Raw genomic sequence first — 22,867 nt, forward strand, 5'->3', positions numbered from 1 at the left:
CTTAATTTGCCAAAAAAAATATTAGAAGCGTAAATAGGTAATTTGGAGGAGAGGCGAGACAAAATTGGGTGTCAACAATACTAGTCAAAGGGATTCCATATTAGCAATAATATCCATGCTTTGACCATTTAGGAATTTTATCAAACACTTGGTGGGCAGAAAGCTCCACAACCTTCATTAATGGTGTTTCTACACCCAACAACCCATTCTCTTACTCTTAGATGATTCTACAATCTCATATTGCTATAATCAATATCACTCTTTGATGTAGGCTATACGTCCAGCAAACAATGGATGGATGGATCTGGTTGTGTACCAGTTCTCTTATGCAGTGTAGTACGAGAATCAACATAAGATTTTTTTACGTGGAAAAATTCTTGCTCAAGGAATTAAAAACCACCTACCCCAGTAGGATTTCAAATCCACTAACCGAGCAAACTCAGGTTACAACTCTATTGCAAGCTAGAAGTTAACTCCCAACCCCTCACCCTTATAATAATGATTATGCAACCCTCACACTTAACTACCCCTAGCCAAGCACACTAATACGCCTAGACTAACTCTAGCCTAGCGTACCACTCAAAGGCACCCTTTGAGACTTCACCATAGTGACTAACACCAGCCACCCATACACTAATACAACTAAGATAACTCTAGCCTAGTATACCACTCAAAGGTTCGATGAAACACACTCCAACAAACAACCTTTGAGACTTCAAAACACCTACAATCACCTTCTTTTTATGGAAGAGTAGGTTTACAGTTTAAGCACAAAAGAACAAAGACTCAACAATCTAAGGACCTAAAGTATCTTTAGTTCTGGATCTGGTCCTTTGGGTTGTTGAGGCTCTGTTCTTGAGGAACACCTTGAAAGGTGGAGACTTGCACTTTGGATGGAGCAATTTTAAGATTGTGCAAGAATGAGTCTTCTCTTAGAAGATGATGTCTTTATATGCAAGGAGAGAGGGAGAGAGAGATGGGGAGAGAGAGAGAGAGAGAGAGAGAGAGAGAGTAGAGGTGACCACTCATGAAATCTAGACCGTTAATCAATCAACCTTGCTGAGGTGCTGCTGTATAGCTGCATTGTTCTTTTCAGCAGCACGCTTTACAGTTGTGGATTTGGACTTTCAACACTTCAGTGAGCAGGAACTTTATCTGGAGGAACCTGGTGCCTCATCTGTTCTTCGAACAAGTTGTGAGTACTGGCTATACTGTCAGTAGCTCTACATCTGCACCGTTGGCTGAGCAGGCTGGAGACCTGATCCCATCTGGTCCTTCTGAATCAACATATTTGGTATTTTATATATGAGCAAATCCTGCAGGCATCTGATCCTTCAAGGAGCATGTTAGGATAGCAGCATATGAGATATTATAAGGTTAACCGAGTTCAGACATGTGAACCTAATTGTATCTGGTTCCTTAGGGTTTGTCATGTCATCAAAACATATCATTTCTTAGCACTCTTCATCATCCATAAGATAAACAACACCCATTAATCAATAATCATCAAACAACAACCCAAACCTATAACCGTTCATGCTTTTCTATCAAACCCATCAACTCATATCTCATGAACTTAGAGTTTATAATCATCAATACAAAACTATCATCGATTAAAGGATGAAGGTATTACCTTTTTGATGTTCGATTTCCTTGAATTCAGATTCTAGGGTTCTTTTATCCAAAACCAAGTCTCAATAGATTATCTATGGATTTGAAGGGTTTAATCATGTTAATAGAGTATTGGGGAATTGAAATCAACTTAGAATCATCATTCAAACTTACCTTGAAGGGTTGTTGAGGCTTAGGATGAGTTCTATCTCCTTCTATGTCGTTTTACATGTTTGAGGAAGTTGGGGAAATATTCCCTGACCTTAAATATATAGTAAAATATGTAACCTAGAAAAATACGACACTCGTGCCACCCTGGCGACACGAGGGTACTGCAGCACTTCCTTTAGTAAAATGAGCATAACACTTTGTAAAAAGTTCCGTTCGGGCTCCATAATATATTGTTGGAAAGGTATTTCAAAGGGCTATAACTTTTATTAAGGGACGTTTTCCAAATTCCCAAGTAATCAAAGGGTTACGGTTGCCCGAAATAGGCCCCTCGGCCACTTTCACAAAAACGTGAAACCTTCTAAATTTCGTTTTACTTTCTTAATACGAGTCGTACCTTAGTCTGAGGACCGAGGTGTTACACAACAGATAGTCTCCACTGTTGATATGTCACTAAAACTTGGTGTCCAGTGCCTATGGAGTGTTTTTCTGTGACTGATATGTGAAAACCTTTAACCATTTATTATTTGAGTGTCCACTTACTAGAGATCTTTGGACCAGACTACTACATTCGTTAGGTCATTATAGAAGGGTGGGAACATGGCATGAAGATTTACAGTGGATATGCAAGATGACAAAGAGGAGCTGGTGCTGTATCTATTACTTGTTGTGTCTTGTGATGATGGTGTACTGCATTTGGCATGAGAGGAACTCCATGGAATATCAGAGGAGTCAATTTAATGCCACAAGGGTCCGTACAAAGATTGTTTTACATGTGCACATCAGAGGAAGGAAAGATAGCTCAATGGCAACCATCCTTGAGCACCCTGAACTGTTTTCCATTGGAGTTGCTATTTCTGCTGTCTAGTACTAGTTATTGTTTTGCTATTAGCTAGAAGTACTAGTTTATTTGTTTTAGTTTGATAGCTTCTACTTGTAGCCTATGTTATTGAAATTTGGAACCCGAGGGTCTGCTCTGACTTGGTTTTGTAATGCTCACTTTTTTTATTAATAAAATGGTCTATTAATCTCAAAAAAAATATATATCAATTGTTACATTTATATTCATTACATATCAATACTTAAATTATTAAATACTGCATAAATAATTTTTGCTATATTATAATTTCTACCTAACTAGTACCTAGGGGTGGGCGTTCAGGATTAGATATGAAAAGTTCGGTTTGAAGAAATTACAATCTAAATTCAATCCAAATAAGCTCGGATTGGATTTTTTAAGTTCGACTTCGGATTAATCGGTTTGGATATTTTAGATTTTCAGATTTGACTTTTGAGTCTTTAAGACAAGCTTATTGATAACTAAGTTCATGTGTCCCAGTTATCAAGTTACACGTCTTAGCATAACGTGAAACCAAAGAAGTTAATATACTTTCTGCATAAAGTTAAAAGTGCATCTTCCTCTACTTCAAAACAAGAATATTTTTCAAGTTTGAGTTCCACAGAGGAAAATCCAGATCTTAATTACTCTGTTATAGTAAGAACAATGAAAATAAAAGAATTTATTGGATAGCTTGAGCTAGTTCGATCACCTGGCACAATGACACTTTCTGCAAAAAGCAAAGCATTCTGGGCAATGCAAGATAAGAGAATTATAAGATTGTATCCGAATGTAAGAAAAACGCTATATTATATTTGATTTAGTAGAAAATTATGTGTTTGGACTTATTAATTACTATAATGGGTAGGGTCATAGCCTGTAGGGTATTAATCTATTAGACCTTTTGAAATTGGATTTTTTTTAGTATTATTAGCCTATTGGACACATATGATATGAGTAGGGTTGAATATAAGGTATAAATATTTTGAATTTTCGGATATCCAAATATCCGTAGTACTAAATCCAATATCCAATCCGAAATTCATAAATTTTAAAAAGAAAATCCGCAATCCAATCAATAATTCAAAAATCCAAATAAAAAATTCAAAAAGTTCGAATTTCAGATTGCCTCAAACTATGTCCACCCCTACTGATACCTGACCAAAAAGATGCTGATAGTCCTAGGAGCCGGTTGGTCATGTAACTTTGAATTTTAAATTTTAAGTTTTGAGTTGAAATTTGTGTTGTGTTTCTAATGGTTGAACAAAATGTCAACTTCACTATGAAATTTTGATTAATTTCAAATTCACCTGAAAGGTAGACTTTCAACTCCAAGTTTGTAATATCAACTTTTTAAAACTTGATCCGTAAGTTTATATTTTGTAAAAAAATTCATAATTTTAAATTTTGTAAAGAAAGATTAATGCTTGACTTGAAAAGATTGTCTGTACCATTTGGGAAAATTATATTAAAGGATAACTAGTTACTAATATTGTTAGTTTATTGGATCAGTGAATTGTTGAAAATTATGTGTATTGAAAAATTTGTAATAGCATATAATCACAAGTATTTTTTCATAGAAGGAATATGAAGATATGCTTATTTATTAATGAGGCGTCGTAGGATATTTTAATACCTTATAACTATGATTCATTTATTTGGTAAGATTGTTAAGAGATAGGAAAATTTTGATATTTTTCATAAAATGTGTGATTTTATGTTTATAAGAAAAAATATTACAGTTAAAATTCAAATTACATATCTGAAGACAATTTCAATTACAAATCAATCTCTGACTAAATCAATAATTCCAGATCACACGATTCAAGTTCAGTTCAAACGCCTGCTCAATAAGCTAACGATAGATGTGAGTTATGTTTACGTGTCTCCCATTTCCTGCTTACCAGTTTCTAAATATAGCCACCGACACCATGCGTTCGTACTGTCGGTTGCCTTAATGTCTTACAGCCCTCGAAAAATTGAGAATTATTAGTCATTACCCAATATTCTACTTATTTAACTCCTCAATCCTCATTAACAACCTTATTTCCTAAAATATTCCCCTACGCATTTGGAACCTCTGTCTCTCAAGTCTCAACCTTTGATCAAACTTTTATGAATCAGTCTCATGGCATGTGGTTGTTACAGTATGGACTAAGACCACTTGGTACGTAATTATAATGCAAAATTACTATGTACTATTCGACTTCGTGGAGAACTCTATTTATGTGTCATTTTCATTAATGACAAAATTTTATTAAGGGTAAAATAGAGAAAAAATAATTAATTGTGTTGTGAACTTCTAAAACGACAAACTAATTTGAGTCAATTATATTTAGTAACCCCGATCGATAATTTGAGATTGATTGGAACGGGTATTTGATACTTTTACACTTATTTATTGTCTAAGTTATAATCTCTCTCTGAATACAACAACAACAACAAAATCTCTCTCTGAATGTTAACTCTATTTATGTGTCATCTCCAGAGACGGATCAAGAATGTGGAGGTTCCGGTGCCACTGTACTGTAAATGTAGAAGTATAACAATTCACAAGGTCCAATTAATAGAGTAATTAAACGTTTGATCGGTTTTATCAACTTTGGATTATGGTTCGGGTTATTTGTCTTTTTGGTTTACGTAGACAAATATTATTCCAAATATTATATAGAAAAAAAATCTTTTTAAAATCAGCGTGAACCAAAACTCAACATACCCTTTTCTTTTGTCTTTTGTTAAACCATTTAAATAAAATAAAATAATATGTTAAATTAAAGATAAGAAACAATGACGGAAGAGCAACAGGGAAAAAATTATTAAAATTTTGACGAAGAGAGAGGAGAAGATTCGGGAGAAGAGAAAAAAAAAATTTGAAGAAGAAAACTATTTACCGTCTTGCCTGTGACTGTGAGGAAAAAAAAAAAAGGAAAAAAAGAAAGCTAGTGAAAATTAGCTATAACTTTGGCACAATACACCCGGTCACCCACCATACGCAGGTACAAAATCTGCCTATACTAAAAATATTTTAAGAAGTGTAAGCAACAGGGCTCGAACTAGCGCCCCTAGGGAGAAAAACTTGGCGCCTAACTAGGCACCACGGCCTCCAATGTTATTCCGGGTGGCACGATGATATATTTCTTACACGTATATACATACATATGCATAGTTTCAACCGAGGTGTTGGGGTGGCGTGGCACTCCCACGCCACTACATAAATCCGCTCTTGGTCATCTCCATTAATGATAAAATTTTAATAATTGTAGAAAGAAATAATTAATTGTGCTTTGAACTTCTAAAACGACAAATGATGAGATAACCATTTTTAATGATCACGACAGAGAATTTAAGACGGAGGAAGTACAATATAGAAAATTTGCTACGTTCAATCACAATTATTGAACTTGATTTCTATTACATAGTACAATTTTCTTTCATCCTATAGTATTACTTTGTAACGTATAGCAATAATGCATTTTCTCGTTCTAAGCTACTCTCTTTTTCAGAGTTCTCTTTCAATCTTGTCTTAATCATTATTAATGCACTCACATGAAACAAAAGAAAGGAGAATTATAAGAAAATACACGGTCTAAATAAAGGAAGTGCTTTTATCTAAAAGAAAAACATAAAATGAATTCCATAATTTATTAATAGTAGTAACATCTTACTAATAAATTACAAATTGCAACATATATATAAAAAAGAAAATATTAAATGTTGGACAACGAAAATCTTTTTTTCCTCCCCTTTTTTTGCCATATGGTTAGAAAAACTATAGACCATTAAGTAAAAAAACAAAAAGGTAAACCAAAAAAAAAAAAAGTTTAGCTCTTTTTCTCCACTTCACCACCTTCTACTAAATAAGCTTTCTTTCTTCTATCTGCACTATTTGACAAGCAAATCACAAGAAAAAATGTTGCATAAATAGCATGAACCTTCCAATTTGTCTTAGGTGGTTGATGTAACACAGCTCTATGAAACACTGTCATGTAATAATGAAGCCCAACAGCAAAGCCCACAATTGTTTGGGCCAGCCCAATGATTTTTGTTGTAGGCCCAGTCTCAGTGGAAAACACTAAGATCAAATACATTAGTAACATCAAAAGGTACAACACATATGCTAGAGTTTGCAACACTTGTAAGCATATGTAAGTGGATTGTGCAGTTGCATAGAAAAACTTTAGTGGTTCCAAGCCAGTGATTAAAGAGGAAAGGCAAAGGATTGAGAAGTAAATGGAAAGGTATACTTGGATGAAAATTAAGAGCTTTTGGAGAGAAAAATAGGCTTTAATTTTATTGAAAATGAGTGAAACAAGGATGAGAGGGATTAAAATGAATGCAAATGAGATTATAGAGGCTATTGTTGGTGCATATTTGTTACCTACATAAGGTTTGAAGTTCTTGGTGATTTCTTTGTTTGCTTTGTTGAGGTAAACCTGTGAGGTTTTGGAAATTTTTTCCAAATCTGGCAGAAGTGTTTCGTGAAATTTTGAGGGTAAATCTGTAAATCCAGAAATAAAGTCATCTTCATCATCTTCAAGCCAGCTGTATTGTGATTTTTTTGGTGTTGCTTGTTGTGTCTTTGCTTTCTTGTCTATGGGCTGGTTTTTATTGGTTGGTGTTTTGGATTTGGACTCATTGGTGTCTTTTTTTTCCAGTTGGGGTTTAGTGGATTTGGCTGTTTTGGTAGTGGGCTGGTTTTTATTTGGGGTTATGGATTTGGACTCACTACTGAGGCCTTTTTCTACTTGGGGTTTAGTGGCTTTGGTTGTTTTGTTCTTGGGAGATGAGGTTGAGATATTTTTGGTCAGATCTGAGGATTTCTTGGTGGTGGAAGGAGTGATTTTGGTTGAATTTGAGGACTTGGATGGAGTGGGATTGAGCTTCTTTTGGAGCTGGGATTTGAAGGTAGGTTTATCTGATTTAGTAATGGTAGTACTAGGATTGGAACTTGGCTTGACAAGCTTGGTTTTATTCTTGGTTGGTGAATCAGAAATGGAAAGTTTTGATTTTGAAAGCTTGGTTTGGTTCTTGGTAGAACCAAAGCTAGAAGAAGAAGAAGAAGAAGAAGAAGAAGAAGAAGTCTTGATTTGCTTGGTTTGATTCTTGGAAGAGTTAGTGGTTGATTTGATGAGTTTGGTTTGGTTCTTGGAAGGTGAAGTTGTACTGATTTTCTTCTTAATTGGCTTTGACTCATTTTCTAGCTCCAACATTCTTCTGCTTCTAACATTATTCTCACTACTATGTGCAGGAATGAATGAAAGAGTGAGTGATACAAAAACAAGACAAAGTACTAAAAGTACCTTAGTAAAGCTGCAAGAGTGTGGAAGTGGAGCCATATGTACTGAAATCTATGACTCTCTTTTGATCTGAAGATCTAATGAGGCTTCTTTCCAAGATTTAAAGCCTCAATTGGATCTGAATTTTAGACAAGATGATAAAAAGTTGTGTGGGCATTGGGGGAGGGGAGAATGGTAGCATTAAAACTTTTAGTGTGTGTGAAAAGAGGAAAGGAAGCAAAGTAGGAGACTTTAATGCCAAAGTGGAGGCAATGAAATATGTCACATGGAGCAACCAGACAAGCACAGTATTCCTTATACTATGCGCTTTGCTTCTGTAATTCTGGTAACTAGTGTATTATTTTGTTTTTCTTTTCACTCTAAAATACTGGTTCCCAAATATAGGCAGCAAGTGCAATGAAACTCTTCTTAGTAGGCGTTTGGACATGTGGTTTGAAATTATGAGATGAAATCAGCGTTGAACATGCATTTCTTCTCATGGTTTCAAACCCAAAATCATCCAAAAGGGCATGATTTGAGATTCAAATTATGGTTTCAAAAATTTTAAATATAAAACTTGACCCATAAGTTGATAAATATTTTTAATAATTATTTAAATATGCACGCTCGGCGTGAAGAGATTGTTCGTATCATGTGAGAGAATTATATTAAAGAATAGTTACAGTACTATTCATGTTAAATTTTCATTTTTATTGAGCTAAAGTTTGATCAATTGATATTGTATTTTTTTAGAAAGGTCTTCTAGTAGCGTATTAATTTTGTTATGAACTATGACTTGCTTATTTGGTAAAATTGTATAAGAATTGAAAATGTTTTGATAGTTTTCACAACTTGGAATTTTTTTATTTCTATAAGAGAAAATACAACTTAAAATATCTAAATTGCACGTTCAAACACGATTTCAAATCATGATTTGAAACAGTGTCCAAACTGCTCCTTATTATTAACCTGAGATGCTTGACTAGACTAGAGCTAACCTCAAATGTTTGTTCCTTCAAGGATCTTTGGTGAAAATGGTATTAGTTGAAGGTTAGATACACAAAGTCATTTAATTTATAGTATAAATATAGTAACATTATTTGACTTATTTTTCTAACTACAAATATTTTAAATGTTCAGTTTATTTCATGCAGTATCATTTTTACCGGTTTGCGGCAGACCACCGGAAATCACAACTATTTCATTAAAAAGAATATTATTTTAAAGTAAAAGAATTTTATAGCTCAAGTAGATTATCCATACAAAAAAGAGGAAACAAGATCTCCTGGCCTCTTACAATTTAAACAGAAGAAAATGACTTTTTCAAATTTCTTATGTGTAAAAAATGACTTTCTCTTGTAAAAGGGTCATAAAACTCTCCCAAAAGAGCTACAAAAAACCCAACCCATCCGATTAAAAAAAAAAAAAAAACACTAACTCAAAATTCTAAACCCACCGTAGCAAGCTACAAATTTCTGTAAAAAGTTTGTAGAATCAGAACATTGAATCATTTTTTTCTACCATGTTAAAGTAGTGATCACAAATTGGCTATTAATTGTTTAAAAATTGCTTTAAAATGTTATGTTACTCAATATTTTGGAAGCGAAGTTTTTGAAATTTAACATAGAACTGTAGGCATTGAGGCTCTGCCAGGGATATATAATACACTTCCTTTATGCTCTTTTGAATTGACATTATCATGTGAAATAACTCAAGAGATCGACTGTACTTGCTATTTCGTTATCAACAACAAAATAAAGCTTAATAATTTTTTTTCTAAAACACTTTCTATATAATTTTTTACGACAGGTTGGAAATATGGGTTGGTCCTTTTAATATCATGGATGGGGTTTTGGGTATTCGTAATTAATTTGAAGTCATGAAGCTCTTTTAATTTTAAATAATACTTTTAAAATGAAATAATAGTGATTTTCTGTGAGATTGGCTGAAAACAACAAAAATGATATTGTTTGAAACAAAATAAAAAATGAGATAATTTTATGATTTTTTATTTTTTTTTATAATCTTGTCACAATTATACTACAAGTTGATAATTTTGTCACAATTATACTACAAGTTGAGTGGCCTTATATCAAATACTCCAGTATTACAGACTGGGGTTGAGCTTAAGCTAAGGTTAAATGTTTGTTCATTTAGTTACAATCTTTAGTCAAATTTAAAGAATGCACAAGTCAAGAAATCAAACATTTCACCGACAAGGAAGGTGGCTTCACAGTTTGTCAAAGAAGTAGAGGAATTTAAAGAAAGTAAATCAAAGAGAATATAAAAGAAAGGGAGAAGGAAAAAGAAACTTTTCTTCTTTTCGTTGGTGCGAGAAGGAAGTTGCAAGATGGAATTAGAATTCCCCTAATAATCTTAATTTGCCAATTGCTATATACTATTTGTGAAGTTGTATTTTGGATGTATTATTAATGATTATACAATTAGAAGTGTAAATTGTATCACTTAACTTAAAGTGATAAATACAACTTGAAAGTTGTATCTTAGTTGTACCAAATTGTATCTATCAACTTGCACAAGTTGTATATAGTAGGTTGAGAGGCAAAATTCTTCTATGAATAAAGAGCTTTGCTTTCTCATTTGTAACATCAAGAAAATATGATAATGTAATCTCTCTCTTCTCTACAAAGTTATTGGTTTGCTTCTCTTATTTATTTCCAATTATATATAATTTCATAACACGTAATCAGCACGAGCCTCTAGCCAAAAGAACTAATACCCTCCAAATATGGAGCTTCGCATCGGGTGCAGAACTTCTCTGTTACTTAAGTTTTTCAGGTTTGGTTATCAAAGTAGCGTGTTTACTGATATATTTCAAATCTAAATATGATACTAAGGCAAGTGATCTTCCCGATTAAGTTGTGTGTTGCACTACTTTGATATCTTTTTGAATACATATTAATATTAAAATACTGGAAAATTTATGTTTAAATACATGTTTTTCCAGAACATGGATATGTGGACTATTATACATGTAAGGCTATTAAATCACTACGAGCATAGTTATGGTAGTAATTATTATATGATTATCGAGTGATATAGCTACAATTCTATTGCCAACGCTATGATCAAGTATTGATGTGGCAAACGATTATTGTCACATTATTCTCATTTGATTTATCCTTTTAGCAATTTATTAAATTACTGTCTATCTTTTGTCTTCAATTTATTTTGGAGGCTCATTATGACTAAGATTTACGTTTACAACCACCCGAAGTGGTGATATAGTCATAGTCCGCTTAAGACTTAAAGTTACGCCTATGACCCCCAGAAGTGGTAATGATTTCATTGACTTATTGTGATTACAATTGAAAATATGTTAGAAAAAATTCTCTGTATGTCTCAATTCATCTTTCAACACAATCTCTCCAAAAGATCATTAAAAAATTCATAATAATCCTTTGATTATGTGTTTTTCTCAACGCATTTCTTTCAAATCACTCTTTCATACTTTTTTTTTTTTTTAAAAATTGATCTGCATTATAAACGGTTCTTCAAGTGGGTCTTCTTCAATTTCTCGGAAGAAGAAATCACCAATTTGGTTCTAGTGGTGTAATACACTACTTTAACCAATACATTGTAAAGCAATTTACAGATTTATTCGTTAATTTGAGTTTTTCCTTCATTTCTTCAAGTGAGTCTTCAATTTTAACTTCAAAATCACCAATTTAGGTTCACTTATAGCGGTGTAGTATACTACTTTAACCATATATTTTATAGTAATCTATAGATTTGTTAGTTTAATTGAGTTTTTACTTCATTTCACCTAGGGATGACAATGGGGCGGTGCGGGGCGGGGCGGGTTTAGACATGTGCGGGTATGCGCGGGTGAGGGGCGGGGCGGGTTTAGACATGTGCGGGTATGCGCGGGTGCGGGGCGGGTCTAAATTTTTAAAAAATAATTTTGTGCGGGGCGGGTGTGGGTGCGGGTTAGGGCTTATAATATTTACAAAATCATAACTTAGGCTTATTTTCTTCCTCTTTAACAGAGTACAACGGCTCTGTCTCTCTCTCTCTCTCTCTGCTGACTCTCTCTGAAGACTGAAGGTCTTGCTAATTGCTAAAACCCTACCTCGTTTCTCTCTCTAAAGGTAAGTATAAACCTCCCTTCCTCTCTCGGCTCTTTTACCATTGATTTTTTGTTTTTGTTCTCTTTATTTGATTTGGATCTATCATTGTCTGAACCCAATTTTATTTTTCTTGATAAATTTTGTTTCTGTATTTGTACTTATAGATAAGCATGGAATCTCAGAATGACGAAAATCCGGATGGTTCATCTTCTAGTACTCTTCCTGTGCCTATTGAGGGTGAGAGCCAAAGGTCTTCTCAAATTATTGAATTTACTGAATCTGAAAAAAGGAAATTGAAGTCTAAATCATGGGGACATTTTAAACCGGTAAGCGTTAATGGTGTTCGCTATGGTATTTGTAATTACTGTAATGCTCGTATCAAAGCAAATAGAAAATGCGGGACATCGTCTATGTCAGAACATTTTCGTAGATGTCCTAATAAGCCAAGAAATTTGGAAAACGATAGTGGTTCAGGGGGTGATAATAGTAGCCAACATTATTTCGATCAAGATGTTTCACGTAGAGAACTTGCTCACGCCATTATTTTGCATGAATATCCCCTGTCTATTGTTGATCATGTAGGATTTAGAAAGTTTGTTGCTAGTCTTCAGTCATTGTTCAAAATGGTGTCAAGGAACACAATCAAGAATGATATTTTGAAGATTTTTGACAATTTGAAATCAAAAACTTCTAACTTATTGGAAAAACTCACAAGTAGAATTGCAATTACTACTGATATGTGGACTTCGGACAATAACAAAAAAGGATTCATGGCTATTACAACACATTTTATTGATGATTCATGGAGGCTTCAAAGCCATATTCTTAGATTTGTTTATGTACCTGCCCCACATGATAAGGATACTTTGTGTAGTGCGTTGATTAATTGTTTGTTAGAGTGGAATCTTGAAAGAAGAATATCAACCATTACAGTTGATAATTGTAGCACAAACAATGCTATGATGAAGACTTTGTTAGATGAAAAACTTTGTAAAAGGGATTTATTGTTGATGGGTCGATTGTTTCATGTGCGTTGTGCCGCACACATCTTGAATTTGATTGCTACATATTTCTTGTAACAAAAAGTTGGAGTATGATTGTCCAACACGTTGGAACTCGACATATCTAATGTTGAAAACGGCCCTAGACTATAAATATGTGTTTATGAAGTTGAGTCTAACCGACACTAGTTATCCTTGTTATCCAACTGAAGGGCAATGGAGTGCAGCAGAAGAAGTTTGTTGTAAGATGAAGCTTTTTTATCATATTACTGAACAATTCTCTGGAAGTCAATATCCAACTTCAAGTCAGTACTTTTCAAAAGTTTGTGAAATTAAGCTAGAATTGGAAGTTTGGGTTAAAAGTTCTAATCTTTTAATTAGCTCTATGGCATCGGCAATGTTGTTGAAATTTAAGAAATATTGGGATGACGTGCATAATTTTATGGGTGTGGCTGCTATCTTTGATCCGAGGTATAAGATGAAGTTGGTGGAGTTTTATCTTCCACATATTTATGGTGAAATAATTGCTTTAGATAAGATTCAAGAAGTTTGAACCCACTGTTTCGATCTCTTTCAAGAGTATAAGAGTAGAGTACCTGCTACACATGGAGCATCTAGTTCTAATGAAGTTGTTGGTCTTGTTGAGGTTAGTCGTCTGTCTAGCTTTGATAGATTTGTCGCTTCGAGGAGGGCTATTGTGGACACAAGATTGGAGCTAGATTTGTATTTAGAAGAAAGTTTGCTACCTCGAACTCCATCGTTCGACAATTTAAGTTGGTGGAAGACAAACGGATTAAAATTTCCTACTTTGCAGAAGATGGCTCGTGACCTCTTAGCCATTCCTATCTTTACCGTTGCTTCAGAATCAGCATTTAGCACTAGTTGGAGGTTGATTAGTCCACATCGTAGTAGACTTCATCCTACTACTTTGGAGGCTTTGATGTGTGCTCGCACTTGGTTATGGATCGAAATAAATGGTATGTAATTCTCTCAATGACTTGTTATGATAATAAAGTTTTCAATTTTTAATATTATATTGATTAATTAAATCACATACTTTTCTTTTCAGGTTTGACTTCAACAGTCGACAAAGTTTCATGTCCAACATTACTTGACGAAGAGGAAGAGCCGGATTCAAGTGGACTTACCGGTCCATAGCTAAGATTGTCCAGCCACTATATTCGTTCTTTGTGGCTCTAACTGTGTTTTTATGTTGCAATGGTAAATGAACATTCTGGCATTGCCTCAATATGGATGGCCTCTTTTTCCCATATGGAATTCCTATTGTATATCATAATCGCAGATTCTTTTCAGTAACAGCAGCTCTTATCTGTTTCATATTTTTGGAAGCAAATTGTGTACCTAGCATCTGGGATGCCTTCCAGTTTACTGGTGCCACAACTTCTGTCTCTGTTGGTTTCATTTTCCCTGCTGCTATTGTCTTTAGGTGAGCACCCATGTCTACCATCTTCCTTTTCCAGGCTGGTTTAACATTGAATCTTAACGCTTATTAATTGTCCAATCATTTCTTTGATGAAAATTCTTGAAAAGTGTTTAACCATTGCCCGTAATCATGGTTTCATATTCAAAGTTAATTTTCCACCTTTGCGATTGATCAGGGATACACATGGGATCGCAACCAAGAGAGACAGGTTGGTGTCATGGGTCCTGATACTATTAGCCATTTCTTCAAGTACTGTGGCACTCTGCAGCGACATTTACAGTGTTTTCAATATTGGAGTTGAAGCTTAGAAGAATGCGAAAAAATTGGATACTTTGGCTATTTAGATCTTTGCCAAAATTTGGAGTATGTTGCTATGGTAGCTGTTGGAGTATGTTGCTATGGTAAATGAACATTCTGGCATTGCGAGCAAGCTAGGGAATGAGGTTGTCCTTGATGGTGGTGATGTCCACGGTCAATGCGTGAAACAACGATTGTAATTGAAGTTGTAACTGCCAAACTGTGATCCTCAATAGGATAGGAACATATTTCATGATGCAGGCTGTAGTTTGACATAGATGTAAATTTGGATCTGTCAATGTCATTGATATTGTTGTAATCATCTATATAATATGGTGTTCCTAGTAATGTGTATTTGTGTATGGTTCTCGCTACTTGAGGCTCTTGATTCATTTCCCTAGATACAACTTCTAATTCTCTGTCCATATGGTTCTCTCTTTACTCCCTCTTTTAGAAGCTTTGCATGGGTGTTGCATAAACATGAAAGGGGGGTCTGTATGTCTGGTGTAATAGAGATATGGAAGACTACTCCACTTTGCATCTTCTGGACCTTATGGCATAAAAATCACATATCTAGATTCCAGAACAAGGGCATGCACGATCTGTATGTCTGGTGTAATAACGGTATGTTAGTTAGCCTAGATCAGTACATGGATTTTTCTGGAGTTGTTAGGTAAGGAGTAGCAGTTGGTCTGGTTGGTCTCTTTATATCCTTCTGTACTGTCTTTGGTACCCTTTCAATAAACTTTACCTTATAAAGAAAAAGGAAAACATACACATTAAACCTTCATGTGATCTAGGGAATGTATTCTGAGCCCATTAAACCTGCATATATAGCTTGAATTATCTTCCTTCGTATCTTAGAAAAGTGTGTTCTGGTAAACTTAAAAAAGGAAATGTATTCTGAGCCCATTTTTAGGCTTCTATGGACTATGATTTGTTCAGTATATGATTTGAAGTATAAGTGCTCAGTTAATATTCCTTCAATATGTCCTAACGTTTTAGAGCTTGTTTGGATGGGCTTATGCCTATACTGCAAACAATTTATAAGCTAAAAAAAATAAGTTGGGGTAGTCTAACTTATTTTTTTTGGCTTATAAGTTGTTTTCAACTTATAAGCTGCTTTAGATAAGCTAAGTCAAATGGGCTCAATTATTTTTTTGAGCTTATTTTAAGCACAAAATGACTTTAAGCTGGCCAGCCAAACACTAAAAAAAAACTGAAAACAGCTTATAAGCAACTTATAAGCCAATCTAAACGGGCTCTTAGCTTGTTATATGGCATAAATCTGATCATATCAAGATGTCCTAACGTTTTAGCTTGTTATATGTCTAAATAAGTGACCATGTCATGTATTTTAGTAACACAAGAAATAATTCTTGTAAAACCTTTTCCTTTGTTGAAACATCCAATTGGTTGTTTGTATGGTTCTTTTCAAAAATCCAATTCTGAGAAAAGGTCAAAAGGAACACAGTAAATAAAAAGAAGAGACTAAGAAAGAGTATTTTGCCGGTGTGGGGCGGGGCGGGTTTAAGTGGGTTTGGCGCGGGGCGGGTTTCAGTGGGTTTAGAGGCTGTACGGGGTGGGGCGGGGCGTGTTACAATTTTACGGGTTTAGATAGAAACCGCACCGCACCACTGCCATCCCTAATTTCACCAAGTGGGTCTTTAATTTTAAACCAATTTGGGTCACTTTCAGTGGTGAAGTATACTACTTTAACCTTACATTCTACATCAATTTATAAATTTATTAGTGAAATTGAATTTTTCCTTCATTTCTTCAAGTGGGTCTTCTCCAATTTCTTACCTGCAAAATCACCAATCTGGGTTCATTTCCAGTGGAATCTAGTACTTTAACCAATACATTCTACATCAATTTATAGATTTATTTGTGAATTTGTGTTTTTGCTTCATTTTCCTAAGTGGGTCTTCTTCAATTTGCCCTCCGGCAGTCTCCAGGTTCTATCTTTCAAGCCCGTTACTTTTCCGTAGTTAATTGCTATTCTTGCGGTTGTTTTGAAATTAATTTGGCTATTGTGTAGTCTCAAGTAGTACGTTATCTTTACAATTTGTCCGTGAGGTTCCTGCCTCTCTGCTTGCTTTCTTGCCTATAGATTCATACACTTTCTTGCTTCTCTCAATTAGGTATATTATATTGTTGGAATTGATTGTTACATCCTTGCTGTAGACCTTTTGCACATTTTGTTGCTGGCCTGTTTTTTTTTGGAGTATTTTAATCTTGTTTTTGTCTATTAGTTGCTTTCTTGTTTACTTTATTTGCAGTTGAAAATTTTCATAACGTGCGTTAGTGGCTTCGAGGAATGATGATAGTTTAAGGTCATGTCTTCGGTTGGGGTTGGGGTTGGGGGTGAGACGTAGGTGTTCTAAGGGTAACAATGGTACTTCTAGGTTGAGAGTTGGGTCGTGGAACATAGGGACTTTGACAGGAAAGTCGATAGAGTTAGGAAGATTCTTAAGATGCGGAAGATTAATATAGCTCGTGTCCAGGAGACTAAATGGGTAGGAACCAACACTAAGGATGTAGACGGGTTTAAGTTGTGGTTCTCAGGAAAATCGAGGAGTAGAAATGGCGTAGGCATTTTAGTAGACAAGGTGATGACCATTAAGCTAGTTTTGGGAGGGATAACTCTTAACGTAATTAGTGCCTATGCGCTGCAGGTGCGTTTGGATGAGGAGGGCAAGAGGCGTTTTTGGGAGGACTTGGACGAGGTTGTAAGAGGTATCTCGCAGACCGAGAAACTCTTTATTGGAGGAGATTTTAAAGTCACATAGGGTCCTCCTCAAACGAGTATGATGATGTACATGGCGGTTTCGGTTTTGGGGATAGGAATGAAGGAGGAGTCTCGCTTTTAGATTTTGTGAATGCTTTTGAGTTGGTCATTGCTAACACAAGCTTTTAGAAGAGGGAGTAGCACTTGGTGACTTTTCGTAGTGCGATGGCTAAGACTCAGATAGATTACTTGCTTCTTAGGAAGGGTGATAGAGGTTTGTGTAAGGACTGCAAGGTTATCCCGAGTGAGAATATTTCAACCCAACATAAGCTTGTGGTTATGGATTTGGAGGTCAGGAGGAAGAAGAAGTAAAAGGTTCAGTATGCCCAACCTAGGATTAGATGGGGAAGCATGACTGGGGGCAAAGCCCAGGAGATTGGGATGAAGTTAGTGGGTATGGGGGCTTGGGGGAGTAGTGGAGATGCAGATAGTATGTGGGTTAGAACAGCTGGCTGTATCAGAGAAGCAGCTAGAGAGGTGTTAGGGGTCTCGAGGGGTTGCACTAGTAGGCATAAAAAAGATTGGTGGTGGAATGATGAGGTTCAAGGAAAAGTCGAAGCCAAGAAGATTGCTTATACGACTTTAGTGGAAAACGTAGATAAGGAGGAATAGAGAGAGGTATAAGACGGCGAAGAAGGAGGCGAAGCTAGCAGTCACGATGGCTAGAATATCAGCTTTTGAGCGCTTATAAGAAGAGCTCGAATGTCAAGGCGGGGATAGAAAGTTGTATAGGCTTGCTAAGGCAAGAGAGAGGAGGGCCCGTGATATGGACCAAGTGAAGTACATCAAAGATGAGAATGGCGAAGTGTTGGTAGAAGAGGCACATATTAGACGGAGATGGCAAGGGTATTTCCATAAGCTCTTGAATCAAGAAGGGGACAGGGATATCTTGCTAGAGGAGTTAGAGTAGTCCGATATACGTAGAGATTTTGGGTATTGTAGATGCATAAAAGTTGCGGAGGTTCAGGGGATTGTTCGAAAGACAAGGAGGGGACGAGTGATCAGGCCAGACGAGATTCCAGTGGACTTTTGGAAGACCACTGGAGAGGCAGGTATGGTCTAGCTAACTAGATTGTTTAATGTCATATTTTGGACGGCTAAGATGCCAGAAGAGTGGAGGTAGAGTACTATGGTGCCATTGTACAAGAACAAGGGTGATATTCAGAGTTGCAATAACTACAAGGGTATCAATCTACTAAGCCACACTATGAAAGTATGGGAGAAGGTGGTCGAATTATGGATGAGGAAGAGGGTGTCTATCTCTGAGAACCAATTCGGATTTATGCTGGGGCGTTCGACTACATAATCTATTCATCTTGTAAGGAGATTATTGGAGCAATATAGGGACAAGAAAAGAGACTTGCACATGGTGTTTATCGATCTAGAAAAGGCATATGATAAAGTTCCTGGGGAGGTTCTTTGGAGATTCTTGGAGTCTAGAGGTGTACTTTTGGCCTATATTAGGGCTATCCAGGATATGTACGATGGAGCCAAACCAGGGTTAGGACAGTGGGAGGAGACTCGGAGCACTTTCCAGTCTAGGTGGGTTGCACTAGGGATTAGCCCTTAGCCCATTCCTATTTGCCCTAGTGATAGACAAATTGACACGACATATTCAAGGGGAGGTGCCGTGGTGTATGTTATTCGCAGATGACATACTATTGATTGACGAGACGCGAAATGGAGTTAATGGTAGGCTGGAAGTTTGGAGAGAGGCTTTGGAGTCAAAAGGTGTCAAGTTAAGCAGGACGAAGACAGAGTACCCGGAGTGTAAGTTCAACAATGTGACTTCTAAGGCAGAGGTGGAAGTGACGATTGAGGCACTAGTGATTCCTAAGAGAGAAAGCTTCAGGTATCTTGGGTCCATAATCCAAGGAGATGGGCAGATTGATGCTGACGTCATACACTGTATTAGGATGGGGTGGGCGAAATGGAGGCTCTCCTCTGGGGTACTGTGTGATAATAAAGTGTCGACAAGGCTTAAAGGTAAGTTTTACAGAGTGGTCGTTAGACCAACGATTTTGTATGGGGCTGAGTGTTGGCCAGTCAGGAATGCCCACGTTAGAAGATGAATGTGGCGGAGATGAGGATGTTTAGATGGATGTGTTGTTACACCTCGGAACTTTGGGTTGCTAAGCTATGAAGGGACCAACGTAAATTTTTAGAGAAGTTAAAAGCAAGGGAGAAAAGTCCGTTAAATGAAACTTCACCGCAGTCCTGCGAAAAGGGGGTTCGAAGGCCGTCCTTTGTACCGTCGAACAAGTCGACGCCCGTCGATGGCGCCGTAAAACTGAGCTGGAACGAAGACCACTCGACGAACAGGTCGACGCTTCGTCGATCAGTTCGACGGACCGTTCTTCTCACCGTCGAATGAGGAGAAATGACAGATTGTTCACTGGAAATTTGACGATATCGACGGTCAGATCGACGCCCCGTCAATCCAATCGACACTCCGTCGATCGCACCGTACATCACGGACGGGACTGATTTCATGAATTAATATAAGATCCCTCCTCCATTTTTATTTCATTTCATCTTCCACTCTCCTCTCTCTAAGAACTCTCTAGAACCTTCTCCACCATTCTTCCACAAGAAATCAAAGGAAAACCATGGTTAACTACACCAAATCCATGAAATCAAGTTTGTGAAACCCATTAAAAGTTCATCTAAGCCAAGAAAACTCAAGAAGAGTGAGTTAGGGTTTTGGTGCAAGAAGAGAAGTTCCACTCAAAGGTTGTTCCTCTATCATTTAAGGTGAGTTTTATAACCCCTTTTAAATAGTTTGAGTGGTTGAAAGTTGAAACACTTGAATTGTGGAAAGACATAGAAATTGGGTCATGAATGTGTGAATAGTGATTGGTGTGAATTATGAATGTTGGTATGCTGTGATTGTGAAAATGTTATAAGTGACATTTAGACCATGAAATAAGTATTATATATGAGAAAACGCGATAACGAGTTATAATCATAATTGTGGAGAAATTTAAGGGAAATGGTGAATTGCGGTAAAAGTAGTTAAATGATGATGGTTGATGCTATATTGTGGATGTTGTTATTAATGCTGGGAGTTGATATAGAACGTGGGAGAAGTAGTATAAACAAAGGAAGTGCTGCCCAATTTTCCCTAGAAATAGTGAACTGGTCTTATAGACGATTAACTAATGTTAGTGCGAATTCTGTCTTGAAGGTAGAAACGTGATATCAAGGGAGAACAAGCAAGCGATAGCATAGTTAAACGACAAAGGTATGTGAGGCTAGTCCTTTCCTTCTATGGTATGAATCTTATAATGTGACTTTCTTTCTTCTCCATGAATCTCTTAAGTCCCTACAAGATACGAGTTGTTACCCCTAATTTGCTACACAAGGTAATGAGTTAGAGTATAGGAGTTCTAAATGTTCATAATATGATGTCATTATTTCTTACACTCACCTCATATACTAATCCCTTCAAGGTGAGGCAGGATGTTAATGAGTGCCCATAATGGAATCGGGGATCACGACCTTACGTCACCCCGACAAAGCATTGTTAACCTTGAACCTTTATGCATGCATCATGATGAGTATGTTATACTGATGATATCACACCGCGCCTATTTGGCCGGGCAGTCACCGCTAAGGCGGGCAGCTATACACCATGGCCAGATGGCATGGGCAGACACCACTAGTGGGTGGCAGGAGATGATACCCCGGACGCGGGAGGCCTGGACGCAGGCTAATGCTAATGATTATCACACCAATCCAATATGGACGGGCAGCTTATATATTTATGCATTTACGATATGATGATGATTATGAGTAAGCCAGCATGCATCACTTCTTTTCTATGTGACAGTCAGATACAAATGTTCCTCATTGATGCTTCCTTTATTTCATTGATGTGATATTATTGCTTATGCCTCTCATACTTAATACAATGTTCGTACTGACGTCCTTTTTCTTTGGACGCTGTGTTCATGCCCACAGGTAGACAGGGAGGTGATCTTGCCCCAGATTCGTAGGAGCTGTCAGCTGTTGAGAGCACTCCATTTTCCCGGAGGTGCTTATGGTCTTCCTTTTATGTACATGTATGTTTTGGGCACGACGGGGTCCTGTCCCGTCCATATGTCTAGTACTCTAGTAGAGGCTCGTGGATACGCAGTGTGGGTGGTATAGTCTCACGAGGTTGCTACCACGTGCATGTATATGTATGTATATATTATTTTAATGACCAAAAAGGCTTGTGCAAATAAAGTATTTATATTTTCAAAGGAAAGATGATTTTCTTGTAACTTGAGTATAATATCGATAAGAGTAGATGAGGGTGATAGGCAGTAGAATGAGGGGTGCTCAGTGGTTATCCTCGGGTACTCATCGCGGCCCCTGGTCGGGTCGTGACATGTGTGGGCATACTAGGAGGGATAGGATTAAAAATGAAGTTATACGGGATGAGGTGGGGGTTGTCTCTGTGGCGGACAAGATGATGCATACGAAGCTGAGATGGTTCGAACATGTGAAGAAGAGGTGCGAGGATGCACCAGTGAGGAGGTGTGAGAGGTTGGCTATAGCAGGAGTTAGGAGAGGTAGATGTAGGCCGAAGAAGAATTGGGGGGAGGTAATTAGACAGGACATGATAGAGCTCTAATTGACTAAGGACATGACCTTGTATAGGAGGGTGTGCAGGTCAAGAATTAGGGTAGATAGTTAGTAGGTAATAGAGTCGTTATCGTATGATTTTTTTTGCTAATGTGTATTGATATATGTTACTTCATTTATTTTGTTCGTTTTGCTGTCCTTTCTTTCCTTCTTTCCTACGTTTCTGCATCGATTATGTTTCTTTTGAGCCGAGGGTCTATCGGAAATAGCCTATCTAGAAATAGCCTCTCTATCCCATAAATGTAGAGGTATGGTCTGCGTACATCTTACCCTCCCCATACCCCACTTGTAGGATTATGCTTGGTTTGTTGTTGTTGCTGTTGTATATGTATGCCTCAATTTGCTCCTAAAGTAACAATACCTCAAAAGAGGTTCTAAGATATCATATTTTGATATGCTTACGTCACGTTCAAATATGTTCCATTCCTGAAGAATGTGAACTTTTGATAAATATTACAAATGCAGCTCCATTCTCTGAAGTGAATGTGACAATACGTAGTAAAACTTATAAATATGGACGTTGTTACACCTCAGAAAATTTCATGTCGTTGCACCGTAAATAGACTAACGCAGGAAAAGAAGTATATGACGTTTCTATAAGTAAGAAGTAGTAATAAATGGTTCTAATTAAGATTCCAAAGACGTTTGAGGCAAAAGAATAAAGTTCGTCGACGAATGTCAAGCATAAGTCGTGTTTGGAAAAAGGGTTTGCAAAGTA

At 36.6% G+C, this 22,867-nt stretch overlaps 2 protein-coding genes across 2 annotated transcripts; one reads left to right on the forward strand and one right to left on the reverse strand.

Annotated features, from left to right (window-relative positions):
* Positions 1-6,240: 6,240 nt before the first annotated feature.
* LOC132637690 (uncharacterized) lies at positions 6,241-8,234 on the reverse strand. Its single transcript, XM_060354745.1, has one exon. It carries the CDS (start codon positions 7,951-7,953, stop codon positions 6,439-6,441), a length of 1,515 nt encoding a protein of 504 aa, XP_060210728.1. The 5' UTR covers positions 7,954-8,234; the 3' UTR covers positions 6,241-6,438.
* An 8,969-nt stretch (positions 8,235-17,203) lies between these two features.
* Positions 17,204-17,518, forward strand: LOC132613925 (uncharacterized). Its single transcript, XM_060328223.1, has one exon. It carries the CDS (start codon positions 17,204-17,206, stop codon positions 17,516-17,518), a length of 315 nt encoding a protein of 104 aa, XP_060184206.1.
* The last annotated feature ends 5,349 nt before the right edge of the window (positions 17,519-22,867 follow it).

This window comes from Lycium barbarum, chromosome 1 (genome assembly GCF_019175385.1).
Source record: "Lycium barbarum isolate Lr01 chromosome 1, ASM1917538v2, whole genome shotgun sequence".
Lineage (NCBI taxonomy): Eukaryota > Viridiplantae > Streptophyta > Magnoliopsida > Solanales > Solanaceae > Lycium > Lycium barbarum.